This window comes from Carlito syrichta, unplaced genomic scaffold, assembly GCF_000164805.1.
Source record: "Carlito syrichta isolate Samal-C Ts95f unplaced genomic scaffold, Tarsius_syrichta-2.0.1 Scaffold312838, whole genome shotgun sequence".
Taxonomy (NCBI): domain Eukaryota; kingdom Metazoa; phylum Chordata; class Mammalia; order Primates; family Tarsiidae; genus Carlito; species Carlito syrichta.
This window is the reverse complement of record NW_007256934.1, coordinates 443,542-461,351: the sequence shown is the minus strand read 5'-3', so window position 1 is coordinate 461,351 and position 17,810 is coordinate 443,542. Positions and strand designations below refer to the sequence as shown.

The 17,810-nt window shown below is 39.3% G+C and overlaps 1 protein-coding gene across 1 annotated transcript in view; it reads left to right on the top strand.

Moving 5' to 3' along the window:
* The window catches only part of LOC103272577 (PDZ and LIM domain protein 5), a 29,376-nt gene extending 23,935 nt beyond the window's left edge, over positions 1–5,441 (top strand). The window contains exons 4-6 of the mRNA XM_008070060.2: positions 1,741–1,856; positions 3,597–3,654; positions 4,969–5,441. Coding sequence (XP_008068251.1) covers positions 1,741–1,856; positions 3,597–3,654; positions 4,969–4,976 — 182 coding nt within the window. The 3' untranslated portion in view covers positions 4,977–5,441. The remainder of the gene's footprint in view (positions 1–1,740; positions 1,857–3,596; positions 3,655–4,968) is intronic.
* Positions 5,442–17,810: the final 12,369 nt, after the last annotated feature.

The window sequence follows — 17,810 nt, the reverse complement described above, 5'->3', positions numbered from 1 at the left end:
TTAACCCCCCCCCCCCCCCCCCCCACTAAACCAGTTCTTTAACCCAGATTCTTCATCTCAATAAATAACCCTACTGTCCACTCTTCAAAAACTTACAGGCCATTTTGGGTTCTGCTTTTTCCCTTGTTCTTCCCGTATCCAACCTAATGAGTAAATCCTGGCAATTTCTCCCCAATATATATTGCATTCATTCACTTCTCTTCATCTCAACTGTCACCCCTAAATCCAACTTGCTTGCACCCTTTGCTGGATATTGTCATTGCCACCTAGATGCTGTATCTCCTCCCTACAACCTACACATAGCAGCTCCAGAACAGCTACAGTAATATATATATGTGTGTGTGTGTGTGTGTATATATATATATATATTTTTTTTTTTTTTTAAATGTGGATCAGATCATGCTTAAAACCCTTCAGTGTCTTCCACTAAAATAAAAACGGTACTTACTGGGGCCTATTTGCCAGCCTCATCTCTTCCCACCTTTCCTTCTATCACTGGATTCTATCCACACCTGGCCCCTTTGCTGTTTCTGAACATGCTAAGAGACTTCCTGCCTCAGGGCTTCTGTGCTTATTGTTCCTTCTAATTAGAATGTTCTTCCTCAGCTTTTCTGTGATAATTTCTCTTTATTCTTTTAAGTCTCATTACAACTATTACCTCTAAAAGGCCTTTTCTAACCCTTCTAAATAATGTAGTGCCCCACCTCAATTTTTTATATTCTATTACTATTTTTTCGTTCATGACACTTATCATAATCGAAAATTATCATTTATTTTATAAATTCAATAAATCATGACATCCTGTTTCCAATGATAATATAAGCCCATGAAGATAGCAGCCTCATCTGCAGTGCCTAGAACCATGCCTGGCACATAGTAGACTGCATGGCTAGATGTTGAGCAAATGGTGCCAAAGATTATTAAAGATTGCAGATTGCTCAAAAAGGTGAATTGAGTTGCAAATTATAGCCAGCTTTCCCCTTTAGCTCAGGCTGGATTGATAGTGTCAAAGGCCAAAGGGTGAACCAATAAGTCAACACAGTAGTGAGAGGAGCCACATGTAAGAAAATAAAAATGCTGATAAATTCTAATTTAGTGATAGGGAAACATCTCATCAAAACTGCTTTCTTCAGATGGAAATCTTGTTAGTATTTTATAACTGTAATCTGTGTCAAGTAAATGATGCTCTCTGGCTAAGAATTTTCAATATGAAGTCATAAATTGAAAGAAAAATATAGCAAAAGAAGTTAATATTGTGATACATTCCAGCTAGAAACTTAGTCATGGCACTTGTTCCTGGTAGTTTCCTGTAACTTTTATTTTTCTTCCTTCGCCAAGTCAGATACATTATTTTGTTCTTGTTTTATATTAATTAGTCTTATCATTGCTAGTCATTGAAAGTTCTCTTGTATTTCTTTGAAACAGTCATGTCTGCTGATAATAGTGTTCTTCATACATATTTAGACAATTCAGTAGTTGGAAAGATGTGAGACGTATTAAATGGAAAATTACAATCAAGAATGTAAAGTTGAGTAAATAATGTTTACCAAGGAAAACCTGAAACATACTAAACATATATCTCAAGCCAAATGCTGTGCTATCTGCCCCAAATTTTCTAATTACTCATATCTTTATATTAAACATCTCATTTAATTCCAATTTTGTAGCTGCTTTCTAGGAACTGTAAGTCTAATGCTTCATCATGTTTAAAACCTGTCTCTCCCCCATATCCCAATACAGATTATTATGCCCTCTTTGGTACTATATGCCGTGGATGTGAGTTTCCCATAGAAGCTGGTGACATGTTCCTGGAAGCTCTGGGCTACACCTGGCATGACACTTGTTTTGTATGCTCAGTAAGTAAAATATTCTTTTTTTAATTAAAGGAATACAGCGTGTGGTTGATTGTAGCCTTAGTACTCAAGGGAAATGTCAGCTCTTGTATCGTTCAGTCCTTCAAACCTAAAGAAAAGATATTTTCCAGTGAAAGTTGTTTATTAAATTTATTGGTACTTTTGAAATTATTTGGCATATAATAAGGTCCTTATCCCTTAGAGGAAATACAATTTTTAACACATTTTTGTCTATGAGGAAAAGCTATGTGTTTCTTAAAACAGTAAGAATCCTGTACTAAAAACAAAAAACAAAACTCTTTTACCAGAGTGTTTTTAGTAGCCTTTAAAAATGTTAGGTATTTCTTAAAATAGAAATATCCAGTAAAGGTGCTCTGTTCAGATGTTTGGTTTTTTAAAATTAGATTCACTATATCTAACAGTTTTCAATACCCATGGTATGAAGGGTGCAAAAGTAATGTTAAGTGAAGTCTAATGATTTTCCCAAACATTAACATCGAACCCAGCCGGGCTCGGTGACTCAGCCTATAATCCCGCCCTTTGGGGGCCGAGGTGAGTGGATTGCCTGAGCCCGCAGGTTCGAGACCTGCTGGGCAACTTGGCGAGACCTCATCTCTACAATAAATCAAAAATTAGCCGGGTGTGGTAGCGTGCACCTATAGTTCCAGCTACTTGGAAGGCTGAGGTGGAAGGATCGTCGGAGCCCAGCAGGTCGAGGCTGCAGTGGCCGGGAGCGGCTACTGCACTCCAGTCTGGGTAACAGAGTGAGACTCCAACTAAAAAAAAAAAAAAGCAACAACTTTGAGCAGATTTGCCTTCTTTTCTCTAATAGAACTGCTCGTGAGCTTAATTAACAAAGGTGGCAGGGAAAGCAAGAAGGCATACGTGTGGATAATGAACTGGATAATGAACTGACTATAATCTACAGCAGCCAGATTTGACCAGCATTTTTGCTGCAAGAAGTAAACAGATTAAAATGAAATCTCAGCTTGAACACAAGGCAGCCCTTTAAAAAAAAAAAAAGTCTCAAGTATTCTATGCCTGTGTATTGGGGGAAAAACTGAAGTTGGGTTTGGAAATGTTTGGCAAAGCACATGAGTTGTATTTTGGTTCTCTTGAAGCAAATTTAAAACATTATTTAGAATTTTGGGAGAGAAGACATATTTAACAGAACCTCTTTCCGTATTAATTTTTTTTTATTAGGACTAAGTCTTCCCTTCCAATAAGGAAAAGTAGTGATTAATGATTTCAGTAAATTAGAATACTTTCTTGATGGGGAACAGTGGCTCACGCCTGTAGTTCCAGTACTTCAGGAGGCCAAGGCAGGAAAGTCGCTTGGACCCAGGAGTTCGAGACCAGCCTAGGCAACATAGTGAGACTTTGTCTTTACAAAAAAACATACAAAGAGTTAGCTGGACATGGTGGTGCATGCCTATGGTCCCAGCTACTTGGGAGACTGAGGTGGTAGGATTGCCTGAGTCCAGGGGTCCAGGATCGTGCCACGGCACTCAGCCTGGGCAACAGAGTAAGTCCTTGTTTCAAAAAAAAGAGAAAAAAAGGCATTCTAGAAAAAAAGTTTTTGTAAGATTATATGAAATGTCACAATTATCATGAAATATCAGGGTGTCTTACTAACTAAAGTGTTTTTGTCGTATCCATTGGATGGGGAAAAAGATCTGTTTTACCTTCTCTAGCATACTTGATAAAATAATGATATTCTCTTAAATAATGCTTCTTTTTCAGGTGTGTTGTGAAAGTTTGGAAGGTCAGACCTTTTTCTCCAAGAAAGACAAGCCACTTTGTAAGAAACACGCTCATTCTGTGAATTTTTGAAAGTCGACAATTCAGAGGAAGAGAAGAAATTTGAAGAGAAAAAGGAGAATTAAAATTACCAATTAATTTTTAGATTCAATATTTATATGGAGTTTTGAAAAATAATAATGTCTCTGAAGGAATAAAACCAACTTTAAAAACCAAGTCTATGAGGAAATATTTGGCTTCATATAGTAAAGAGACAGTTTGGCATTTATTATTACTTTTTCCTGTATTTTATGCCCATAAAATAACTTTTATAAAAATCAATTTCCTGGTTGACTATTAAATTCATCTTAGAATAAATTAGTGTAGAATTAATTTTTAGAATAAAAACTCCAATCTTTGTGCTGAAATAATTATGCTTTACTTGCTAAGTGGTTATGAGTAAATCTGCAAAAGGCAATGAAAAATCCTTTAAACTTTATCAATAAGAAAGTCATTGTACTTTTTAAAAAAAGAATGAGTGCTTATCTTTTAAATAGTAAATAGGAGTTTAAATAGAGAATTTTATCAGTAGTAGATGTCAGGTTTTTTAACCTATTATACATATATTATTTTTGCCTTATAGTTGATCATTCCAGTAGGAAAGGGCAGTGAGATTTTTGATCCAAATGTGGCATGCCAATAAGAAATGTTATATTTTTTCTCATCCCCCCCAAAAAAGCTACCATATAGCTTATAAATCTCAAATATTTTCCTTTTATTAAATGTGTGACTGTTTCTATTCATTGTGTAGGCTTCATCACCTATATTCGTCAAACTCCATTTTTTACCCCTTCCCTCATGTGGAGGTAAAGAGCTAATTAAATAACTGGGTTCTAACAGTTTTCTATTTCTTTAAAGAGAATAAATAAAAACAATGTGGTCAGGAATTATGGTAAATCCTCCCCTTTCAGGTAATGAATCAGTTAAATCAGTTTCAGAGTTACATCACTGACTGATGAAGATTTGAAAGCTCTCTTTGTAGAATATTTTTTTTAATTCCACATTAGAAAAATATAAAAGATTGGCTTGGGGATGTGATAAAATTGAGACTTTTTTGTACTTTTCTCTCAGAAATAAGTGACTCTCTTTCCAATGTGATCCCAAAGTTTGGAAAGCTTTTAGTCACAGAGGTTTGGTAGTATAGGAGGGGCACTTGATGAATTACCCCATTGGCCTGTTATTTGTTTCCTTTTGGGGGGAAATAGTTAATGTAGCTACCACAAGGAGACAAACAGTGGCGGAAGGGTGGATCCTGTTGATATTTGCCCAGTGAGAAAACATGATGGCATTTGATAGTTTTTTTCTTTGTTTCCAGATGGATGAAAGCCCATGATCCCATAAGTTATAACTGAAATTTGTTTGGGACAAGGTGCTTTCATAGCTGAGACAGAGCCCGAGTCCTTCCTGCCCCATCACTCATGAGGCCGTCACTCCTATTGTGTGTGTGTTTGTTGTGGAGGAGGTTTTAGGCTACACTATTTGTTTAACCTCCCGAAGAACTTTCAGGGCATCTGTCCTGAAAGCTGTTAATTTATGGTCTAGCAAATTTATATTATATGCAGATAATAATTAACTGGGGATAAAAGAAAGGCAAGGGGTGACACCGAGAGGCAGGCTGAATGAGTCTCCAATGGCAACCCCAGACTACCTCCTGGCCCTGTGTCTTGTAGGGAGGCAGGAAGCTTCTTTTGAAATAAAGTGCTGGAACTGCGTCGTGCATTATTTCTCATTGCTGCTGAAACCACCTGTAGGAAACTTGCTGGCTAATGTCCACTGTCACAGATCTTACTGTCAGTCTTCTATATTATGTAATACAGAGTAAGTGGATGGCTTTGTTTTGGTGTGATAGAGTTCTTGTTGTCGTTTAGTTTTGCCCTCATAGGTTATATGCCCAGATCATATTTGATAATCAATGGCATTTGGGTATTTTTTTCAAAGAATTTTATTTGACCTGGATTTTGTATAAAGTTATTTTACATTAAGGATATCATTTTTATGACAGCTTTCTACATGTTATTCATGGAGCATGACATTGTGTTTCTCCAAATTGTATCCCTAAAAGGGTAGTGCTGTTTCCCAATTTATCATTTTTGTCTTTGTCCATCTCTTCTGTGGCAAAGCTTTATATCTGTTCCTAAAACAGTTAATCCTGTGAAATAAATACTGAATATAATCCAGAAGAATCCCTGTATTTCCATTGGGGAATGCCATATTTAATGCACCAGCAGTAATCTTTTAATAGCTGGCAGAGCACTTTATTCTTCTCATGAGCTCCCTGAATATTTATTTTTCTGCTTATAAATATTCCATGTCAGTAGCATTTATTATTATTACTCCTTCACTATAGAGCATTTGCCTTTATTTTCTCTAGATGTATATTTTGGAAGGTTGTGTTTGGTATACCACAGGTGAAAATAATAGTATACAACTCTGAAAACTCTGCAACTTGGAGTTCCCATTTTCAAAATTTTAGTGATACATTCAGATTTGTAATACTTCTCTAGACTTACAGTATTTCTCTAGAATATAATGCTTCTAAACTTACAATATTTCTTGGACTGGATGTTACCCGCTGAAGTAGCAACCTAAAAATTATCCATCCCTTCCCTCCACTTATGCTTATTCAGTCGGCCCTCTGTATCCATGGGTTTCGCATCATGATTTGACTGACTGCGGATGGAAAATATTTTAGAAAAAAATGGATGGTTGTGCCTTTACTGAACATATACAGACTTTTTTTCATCATTATTCCTTAAACAATACAGTATAGCAACTATTTACATAGTATTTACATCATAGTAGGTATTAAAATAACCTAGAGATGATTTAAAGTATACAGGAGGATGTGCATAGGTTACGTGCAAATACTTTATAAGGGACTTATTGTGGATTTTAGTATCCGAGGGAGGTCCTGGAACCATTCCCCCATATAGATACCAAGGGATGACTGTAGTAGCATATGTCCTATTGAGTAAAGTTACATTTAGAGTCTAAAGCTAAAACCTAGTCATTTGGTCACTGTTTTAAAACAAATAGAAACAACAGTTTAAATCTTCAAAATATTAGTGTACCATTGTGTTTAAAATAATCTACAACAAAAATGTACCATTTTCAAGGGGTACCATATTAGGAGCACTTTTACAGAAAGTAGTTCCTTCCTTTCCCTGTTCAAGTGTGAATCTAGTGTTTTATCAATATTTTTGTGGCATTTGGAGTTGAGTCTTCCCCATTGAAGGGAGAGGCATGAGGGAAAGGAAGACATGCCAAATAGTTTTAGGGAAGGGGAAACATGCTAAGTAACTTTATACAAATCTAGTCCGACTTCAGTTTGTCATCCTCATTCCCCAAAGGTTTAAAGGTATTGGATTTGAATTCTCAATGTGTGATTTGCCTTATCTGTTAGTCTCTATCTTGTGTTTAAGTTTTTAAGTTTGTATATATCTGCTGTTTTGCTTTTGAATACATTTTCTAATTAAAAAATCACATGAGAAATATAATCAGTATAGTAATACCTTAATGTGCACATAATCAATAAATAAATGACTGCATTGATGTAGACAAGCTCTCCTGGTCTTTCTTTTTGGGTGGTAAGTAGTTTCCATCAAGTCATCATGGGAAGAAATCAAGTTTTGGATAGGAGAAGATGCAATAATTCTCAGAAAAATCTCTCGTATGATATTTGCTTATGAAAATGTCCCAGAAACAAAATATTTGAAAATAGAAGAAACAATCACACTTATTCTACTTTTAGAATACTTTTTATGCTCAGCATATAGAATGTACATAATATTTGTGAATTAATAGATAAGTTCTATTATCTTTTTAAAAATATGTAATACTTAGATTATTCATCAGAATAACCTGTAATGTCCAACATCATATTATGTCATAGATCATAATCAAACAACATAAATCGTCTACCTTTTCACATGGTGCATGAGCCAGGGTACGTTACTTCATGCTTAACTCATCCCAGTCTCATTAGCTATCCATTCCACAGCTAGGTAGGTTCACTGCTTCTTCATCTGTTTATTGCTTTGAGTAAGATTTTTTTTCCAACTGTATAAAGTTAAGACAAATGTTTCAGTTGCAGGTTATATATTGGGAATAAAAGAGAAATTCAAGTCTATTTGCTCACAGTATATTAAACTCCAGAAGCCAAACTTTTAAGGGCATCAAGTCTGCATCTGACATTTTAATAGCTGCTGTTTGGTTTCTATCAATCACGTCATTGCACATTAAAATGCACCGACAAAATAAGAGATCTGTCATTCCTTCATTAAGAAACAGTAATCCAGTACAAGATTTATGTGCTTAAGTCTCAACTGTGTGTTCACAATAAATCCCCATGCAGTGCTCAGGCCAGAGCAAGCCTCCCTGTCATTCGGTGTTTTCTAGTCAAAATGTCCCCAGTAGAAGATTATCAAAGGTTTTCTTACAGAACGACATATAAAATCCTTTTGCCAGCAAAAGCTTAATATAGGTTGGCGGTTTCCCTTTCTGAGTCCTCTCAGACAAGATCTTGGTTATATCAGAAACACATAGGTACTGATGTATTATTAGCAGGCCTGGTGTTAATTAGGGAAAATTACCAGAAATAGTTTGCTTCGTGGAAATTTATTACAGAATCACACTTGACTGATGGCAGATTGGAGTTGCTGAGAGAGAGCAGCTCCCACTCGTAACTGCTAATTAATAGGGTGCCAAAATTCCGCAGAGAAAGTTACATCCCAAGTGTGGAGCCTCCCAGGGCAAATGGTTCCTTTGCAGTATTTAAATTTTAACACAGGAAAGGGGCGAGGACACATAGCTACACAGCAGTAAATCTCAGACTGATATGGTTTTATGTTGTTCACATGAACAAGGATTTAACTCAGTGAGCTCCAAGCCCAAATGTCACCGTATATTTCTCATACTAAGGAGATACGCATATTATTTTTAACGTGGCAAGTGTCTGATTTGCCAGACGGTTCACTTTGTGAAGAGTACTCACAGCCTACCATTTGTCTGTGGTCTTATATTACTGAGCTTTTACTCTTGATTTCCATTATTTAGAAACTGTATGGGTAGGTGATAAGATTGCATCCATGATTAATAAGAAAGATGTGGCCTGCACACCTTGAACACGGGCTGGGGAAAACTGAAGTGCATTTGATGATTTGTACTAATGCCAGAGCACTAGGGGACCCCTACTAAATACAAAATTTTCCAAGAAGGCAATTTTTTGGGCTCTGTAACCGTGTAATCATACAATAAAGCTTGGAGCTGTTGTTTAGAAGAATAGAACATTTTCATGTTAGAAAACCACTGATTCTCAGGGAGAAAAATCAAACAATTTAGAATTCACAGGGAGTGTTATTTTCTATTTCTCAACTATGACAAATATAGTTCTCAAGGAAAATGATTTCTGTACCAGGTCCATAAATTGATTGACACAGCTTCTTATGCATCCATGTTTCAAAGGACAAAGTTTCTGTCTTTTCTGTTCAGTTTCCTAATTGAGTTCCAAATTATCTTTTCAGCTTCATATTCTAAACTGTCACATTTTCTTTCTAGTTCAGATATAACTGGGTTTTTTCCCTTTTCTCTGTTTTTTTTGGTTTTTTGGGGTTTTTTTGCTTATAAAACACACAATAGGTGCTGTTCTAACTTACTCAAAAACACCATTGTTTCCTTGTTTAAAGTATGTTAGTGTTAATCTTCATGTGTGTCTTGAATTTTCTAGTCTATTCCTAATATGCTCAACTGTCACCTTGGTAAATTAGGATGTAAATGGAACTCCAGTGACATCATAGCAATATTAATTTTTTCATAAATAAAACTGCTTAGGTGGCCCTACATTGATGTCACCTGATCCCGGAAGCTTTCTTCGTCCCTGTTTGTCTGAGAATCCTGACAATTTCAAGCCTCCTTAACTGAAGGAAGCAGAGAGCTGAGGATTCCATGGAGCTTTTCAAGTATGAACTTTGAAATACAAGTTAAATTACTTCTGGCTTTATTAACTGGAACTGACCATTCATTCTGCTCTGCTAAATTATTGTGCTACTACTTAATAATTTTTCTAGTACCATTATAGATGCCTTCAATGCTTCTGGCCTTGAAAAGATAAATTGATATGAATCAGTTATAGTTTATTTATGGCAATATCTGGAAAGTTGTTAATGAACTTTAACAATATCAACATATAATAGTATAATTTAGGGCTTGGGGGGAAAACATACTTGGTTACTCCTGGTAGTTCAGTCTGGATTCAATCAGGAGGCCAGAGATCACACAATAACTTAGTAGAAGCTTAGTATAAGCAATTCCTAAACTGTGATAGGAGAGCTAAAACTGAAAAAGATAGAACTCTAAAGGGTAGCTTGGGTTGAGAGAGGACTCAAGAAAGACAACTTTAGAAGAAGACCCCTCCGTATGAGAGGGGGCCAGACCTTGTTGGAGGAAGTGTTTGCAGCCCATTCAATGGCACACAGTCTCTGGATTGCCGTCGTGCCGAGCACAAGGAAACGATCCCCTGGAATGCAGGCAGGCCTAGGTTGATGGGTGGGTACAGGAGGACACTGGGGTGCTGCCATGGGCACAGGCCTGGAATCCATAGTGTCCATGTTAAGAGGGCCGTGCAAGGTACTCCCTAGGCCAGGGACGTGCTGTCCCTGAGGAACTATGCAGTCTAGATGCACAGCTGGGGCAGAGCTCCACCGGTTGTCCCCACACACATGCACGTGATGGACCACACAGAAAAGGCAACACGCAACACCTGGAACCAGGGAGCGAGGCCCCTAACTTCTGCAATGTCCCTTCAGTTTCCTCAGGACAACGCCTAACACCATGATCACTGTAAAGTATAAGTAGTGCAAGAGTCCGGTCCTTGCATTGAATCTGTGCCCCAAAATAAATAAAGATTAAAAAAATTTCAGTCCAACATCACAGAGCAGGTACTGAAGGTGGGAGGGTGAACTCGGAGCTGAAACTCAATCCACTGATCATTGACCCACTTGCATATAAAATAATAACTTTAGATTCACAACTAAAGGAAGACCTCCATTCTCCAGGTCATCACTGCAGATTCTTGGTGAGTTAGAAAGCCAAACAAAATATTCTCGTCGCTTGCTTGCTTTCTCTCTCTCTCTCTCTCTCTCTCTCTCTCTCTCTCTCTTTCTTTCTTTCTCTTTCTTTTTTTTTTTTTTTTTTTTGAGTTGGTGTCTCACTCCATTGCCCAGGCTGGAGTGCAGTAGTACGCTCATGGCCACCCCAGTGTTGACCTGTTGGACTCTGGGGATCCTTCAGCCTCAGCCTTCCAAGTAGACAGAACTATAAGCATGTGCTACCATCCCCAGCTATTTTTTGATTGATTGTAGAGACGTGTTCTCCCCAAGTTGCCCAGGCGGGTTTCGAACCCCCGGGCCTCAGGCAATCCTCTCACCTTGGCCTCCCAAAGTGCTGGGATTACAGGCTGAGCCACCGCGCCCGGCCCCTTTGTTCTTTATGGTGAAAAATCCTTTGATAATATACTTTCAGTATGCAATGTAAACATAATGTGATTACATTTTTCAAGGTCTACCCTATAAACAGCCTTTATAATGAAGTAGGTCTGAATAGTTAAGGGATTTAGTTGGATGTATACTAAGATATGACCAAAGGTTTTTTTTTTTTCTATTGAGTTCAATTTCATCTACTGTAATGCTTTTGCTACAGTTAAAATGAGTACTCTTTTTTGTTTCAGTCGGAGTCTCACTCTGTCGCCCAGGCTGGAGTACAGTGGCACACTCACGGCCATCCCAAAGTCAACCTGCTGGGCTCTGGCAATCCTCTTGCCTCAGCATCCCAAAGTGCTGGGATTACAGGCTGAGCCATCGAGTCCAACCTAAACCTTAAAGCCAGTTTTACCCTTTATATTTTTAATTATTTATTTTTTGAGGCAAGGTCTCACTCTGTCACCCAGTCTGGAGTGCAGTGACAAGATCATGGGTCAGCACAGCCCCAACCTCCTAGGCTCAGGCTATCCTTCTGCATCAGCCTCCCAAGTAGCTGGGACTATAGGCGCACACTACCCCATCCAGCTAGTTTTTTTTTTTTAATGTTTTGTAGAGATGAGGTCTTACTATGCTACCCAGACTGGTCTCAAACTCCTAGGCTCAAGTGATTCTCCTGCCTCAGCCTCCCAAAGTGCTGGGATTATAGGCATGAGCTACTTCACCTAGCCCAAGCAAAACATTCTTAATTGAAGGCTTGTGTTAGTTAATTCAGATTTCAGTTTAAAGAAGTTTTCCTGTATAAACCTCAATCCCTGCCATATAGAAAAATGAATGCTTTTCATATTGAGTAATAGAAAGCAAGGAGATTAACAATTTTCCCTTTCTCAATAAACTAAGCCATGAAGGAATCAAGCCCAGTGGACCTATAATAACAATTTAACTGTTGCATAATCTCGGCAATTTTGTGGCATATTATCTGTTACACTAGGGTATACTAGTACACTCATTTGAGAACCTCTGACAGTTAAGTATTTTTTTTTTTAGAAAGTAGTATTTATTAAGAAGACAGAAAAGCTTCGGCAGGGCCAGGCTCAGTGACTCAGCCTGTAATCTGGCACTTTGGGAGGCCGAGACATGTGGATTGCCTACACCCGCAAGTTCGAGACCAGCCCGGGCAACTTGGTGAGAAATCATCTCTACAATAAATAATAATAAAAAAATTAGTCGGGTATGGCAGCACACACCTGTAGTTCCAGCTACTTGGAAGGCTGAGATGGAAGTTTTGCCAGAGCCCAGCAGGTCAACGCTGGGGTGGTCGTGAGAGTGCCACTGCACTCCAGCCTGGGAGACAGAGTGAGATTTCAACTCAAAAAAAAAAAAAAAGGCTTCAGCAGGAAGGGACCTGAAAGAGGTTGGTCCACTCAAGTAATTTTAATCCACCACATTTTAGAGATGAGAAAATAAAAATGCAGAGAAATGATTCTCTAAAAACATACAACTATTAACTGGTAAATCAGAGACTTAGACTTCCTACTCGCCTAGGGAGGAAATGGGTTATTTTGTCCACATTCCCTCAGGCTCCCTCTTATTAATAGGGGACAATTCCCACACATTTAGTTGTAAAGGATTGTGTTAGGAATTCCTGGGTTTTGCTACAAATGTAAACAGAAAGACTGTCTTGATCTGACTTGTGCAGTTGCCTGCCACACAGATGTCAATATTTGGGAGGTTTGCAATTGGACCATCTGTTCTTCAAGGGTATTTGTGATGTGATAGTCTTCTCTGCAATGCACCATTTGCTGTTCTGTGTGTTTTCCCTACATTTCACAGTCCATACGCTATGGATATAAAACAAAAAACCTCAGGAATAATGAAAGAAAGTTGGTCTGAGGGTTAGATCACACCAAATGTGGTGTTAAACATATTAGAAGACTGCAGTTTCCTAAAATTAAAATTACTTGCTCGTGCTGAGGTCAATAATACCTATATATAAGATGTTGGAAAACAAGTCAGAATGACAGTTCATTGTTACCTGTTCAGTGTGGTGGATTTAGTTCCAGGCTGTGAGTCTAAAGAATGGAAAAAGTGAGACCTCAGTGAGAGGGGAGAGAAACCACATGTATGTCTAATCATAGAGACAGTGTTGCCTATGATTCTTGGTTTTACTCAACTGAAATAAAATCTCTCTGCTATTTGGTAATGACAGGCACCACCGCTAAGTCCACCGAAGCATAGCTGGAAAATCTAGCTGCCCTCACATCTGTTTTGCATGACCTTTCAATCATCAGCAAATAGCAAAAGGGAAGTCTGGGTAGGATATGGCGATGTGACTTTCTAAGCTACGGCTATGGAAAACATATTGAAGCAACATTCACGCATGCCATGCTCTGTGCCCAGAAATTATAGACTTGTCTGGGTGGTGTTAAGGATTTGACCTATTGAGAGTGCTCACACCTGCTTCTTACATTCAAGTTGTTAATCCTTTGTTCAGAAAATGAGACATATTATGAAATATGTGAATGGACTGCTATGACTTAAATCTTAAGTGTTTGGGCTCTTAAACTGGTTCAAACTAAAATAACATTGATGAAATGTGTTTTAGACTTCCATTGCGTTTATTAAACTTCAGAAACCTGTGTGACTTGACTTGACTCTCATTCGAGATCTATGACTGGGTTAGAGCGCTTGCTTGAGTTCCAAGTTGTAACAAAGTGCTCTGAAAATATTTGTTTATCCAAAATTTTAAAAAGGAAAAATCTCTAAAGAATCTCTTGAAAGGAATGTAATAAAGTTCACTCTCATAATAAATTCCATTCTCACACCAACATGATGGAGAACTAATAGAACATGTTCAAGAACACAGTTTGTTTCGAGAACAACTTAAACTGTTTTTAAGTAGAAGCATTAACCAATAATAACTGAATATGGTAATTGTATGCAAATATGAGTCAAGTACATAAAGAGAGAAGACCTTGAATAAGAGAAACACAATGACTGGCATTTGAAAGATCTGCCAAGGGCTGGGCTCGGTGGCTCAGCCTGTAATCCCAGCACTTTGGGAGGCTGAGGTGAGTAGATTACCTGAGCCCACAGGTTTGAGACCCACCTGGGCACCTTGGCGAGACCTCATCTCTACAATAAATCAAAAATTAGCCGAGTGTGGTAGCGCGCGCCTGTAGTTCCAGCTACTTGGAAGGCTGAAGCGGAAGGATCGCCGGAGCCCAGCAGGTCGAGGCTGCGGTGGCCGGGAGCAGCCACTGCACTCCAGTCTGGACGACAGAGTGAGAGACTCCAACTCAAAAAAAAAAAAAAACAAAAGATCTGCCAGAGTGTGACTCTTGGGTATACCCAGGTTAAACTTGTACAGAGGAGTGGCAGAGTCTGGCTAATAATTTGGATCACCTCCAAATCAATAATACTGCTTCATTAATTTTTTTTATTTTTGAGACAGGGTCTCGCTCTGCCTCTCAGGCTGAAGTGCAGTAGCACAACCATGGCTTCGTGGCAGCCTCAGACTCCTGGGCTCAAGCAATCCTTTCCACTTCAGCCTCCTGAGTAGCTGGGACGGTAGGTGCACACCACCATGCCAGGCTGATTTATTTTATTTTATTGTAGAGACATATTCTTGCTATGTTGTCCAGGCTGGTCTCAAACTCCTGAGCTCAAAAAATCCTCCTGCTTCTACCTTCCAAAGTGTTGTGATCATCAACAAATACTCCTAAAGTGTTGGGGATTACAGGTGTGAGCCACTGTGCCCAGACTACTAAATTATTATTATTCCACATCTATGTAGAGGGAAGGCTGAGCACTTTTTTGGGAGGAAGGAAGAAGCAGAGGATAACAGGAAGGAAGCAAAGGTCAGCCTCTTCAAATACGCCTATCCACTTAGCTCCACCCCATGTCGTGCCCCCAACTCAGCAAAGCAGCCCTTGGCCAATGCATTCCTCCAGAACCTTCCTTGGGAGTCTCAATCCCTGACTCTAAGCTGCTTATTTATCAACATAGCACATCCAGCCCCACAAAGTTCTCTCCCCGAGAACCACCGAGTGAATGACAGGATCACCATCTCATTTTCAGCAGTGTTTTAGAACTACTCACGGGTTGACGCCCTGGACAGTTGCCCCGTAGGTCAGCTTTAGCCAACATTTCCTCACTTAGGAATCTTCTGACCTTGGCATATAACTTGGCTGAGCCTGCATTTCTTCACTAGTATGTCCCCTCATCATCTTAGAGGACAATTATCTGATGCCTTGGAGAATTGTAGTGATACAAATGAGGTAGTGTGTGTGAAACTGCCAGAACTCCAATCTCTTCAGCCCTTGTTTTCTAAGAGACAGAGAGGTGTGACTCAAAAAACAAATGCAGGTCAGACATGTTGCCTCATGCCCTGCAATCCCAGCACTTTGGGAAGCCGAGGAGGGTCAATTGCTTGAGCCCAGGAGTTCCAGATCAACTTGGGCAACATAGCAAGACCTCTTCTCTACAAAAAAATCCAAAAAATTAGCCAGGTGTGGTGGCACTTGCCTGTTGTCCTAGCTACTCTGGAGGCTGAGGTGGAAGGATCCCCTGAGAACAGGAGATCGAGGCTGCAGTGAGCCATAATCTTCGTGACCATACCATTGCACTCAGCCTGCATGACAGACACATTGCCTCAAAAAAATTAAAACTGTTAATTCTTTAGTCAGAAAACAAGATATATTATGAAATATGAGAATGGACTGCTATGACTTAAATCTTAAGTGATCTCAAATTTGGCAGTTAACATCAACTGTCTCAGAGATTCCCAATGCTTGTCTATAAGATGAGTTGCCTTGCCAGAAAAAAAGACAGTTTTAACATGTATTTTCCAAATATATTTGACCATGAACCCCTCTATTTAATTTACTTTTTGAGTTGGAGTCTCACTCTGTCACCCAGGCTGGAGGGCAGTGGCACACTCACGGCCACCCCAGCGTTGACCTGCTGGGATCTGGCGGTCCTTCCAAACTACAGGCATGCACTACCATGCCCAGCTAATTTTTGATTTATTGTGGAGATGAGGTCTCACCAAGTTTCCCGGGCTGGTCTCAAACCCACGGGCTCAGGCAATCCTCTTGCCTCGGCCTCCCAAAGTGCTGGGGTTAGAGGCGGAGGCCCCAATCCTGCCATTGAACCCCCTTATTTAATTTAAAGAATACCTATTCTACATAATGTAATTTTGAAAACATTTGTTCATCCATTCTTTTTAGGGTCAATGCCCTGTGTTGTGCCCATCTTCACATTTTGGACCACTGGTTCTCAAACATACATGTATATCAGAATCTTCTAGAGGGCTTTTGAAAACTGAATTGCTGGGTCCCACCTCCAGCTTCTGATTTAATAGGTCTGGATTGACTTGGCGCAGTGGTTCATGCCTATAATCTTAGCACCTTGGGAGGCCAAGGCGTGAGGATTGCTTGAGCCCAGGAATCCGAGACCAGCTTGGGCAACAGAGTGAGACCTCGTCTCTACAAAAAACAAACAAAATAATTAACTGGGCATGGTGGCACACGCTGTAGTCCCAGCTACATGGGAGGCTGAGGCCAAAGGACCTCCTGAGCCCAGGAGGTCAAGGCTGTGGTGAGCCATGATCATGCCATTGCACTTTTAGACTGGGCAATAGAGCGAAACCCTCAACTCAAAAAAAAAAAAAAGTAGCCCTGGAGCAAAAACAAAATCTGTAGCCCTAACTTGTTCCCAGGTGAAGCTGATCCCACTGGTCTGGGACCACTTTTTGGGAAGCACCTGTCTTGACCTAGACCAATCCTTTTCACTTTAATATGCAAACAAATGACCTGGGGATTGTGGTCAATGACATGCCTGGGCCCTACCTCCAGGATTCTGATTGGGTAGGAGTGGGGTCAATAAATTTGCATTTCTAACGAGCTCTCAGTTGCGGCTGACCCTTCTGGTCCACAGGCTATACACCCATGTGGGGGATTTCTCTGGCTTAGACATCATGAAACAAAATGGTGTCCAAGTTCAGAGAATTATACTTTGATTTCTGAAAGTTAGATACACTGAAAAATAGGATCTGCCCTGAGAACTTTGCAAGTTTTTGTCATCATGTTGTTCCTTTCAGAATGTCTATGGCACTGGTGATAAGGAGACCAGGTGCAACATATCCTGCCCGGGCTGTTGATGGAGCCCAAACATTAAACACCAGAAGCCATGTGAGCCCTTGCAAGGGAATTTGGAATCCAGTTAAATCTCAATTGTTAATTTAAAAAAATTTTTTTTTTATTTTAAAGATGTGGGGTACAATTCAGGTTAGGTATACAAATGTTCATTATACAGGTACCCTTGTTAATGAGGTGTGATTCTTTTCCCCCGATTACCCCATTATTCCAGGTCCGGAGTGTTGATTTCTCTAACCTATCATGATAAACTTCCTAAGGGGTGGAGGAGGGAGAGTATGTTCCAGAAGAACGTGCACTGAGCCAGCAGTAGTAGATTTGGGTCTTTGGCCGGCTGGTCACTTTTTACTTCTCTGATGCTGGAAAAGGCACCTGAGCAGTTTTGAACAGAGCGTCTGTCTCTAAAAAGTTGACTAAATCCATGATTTCCATCTTTTGCTTTTGTAACTTTTCTTTATTTTTTTCTTTGGATTTTTGTTTATATATTATTTTATTCCTTTTTATTTGTACAAATGTATGGGGTGTGT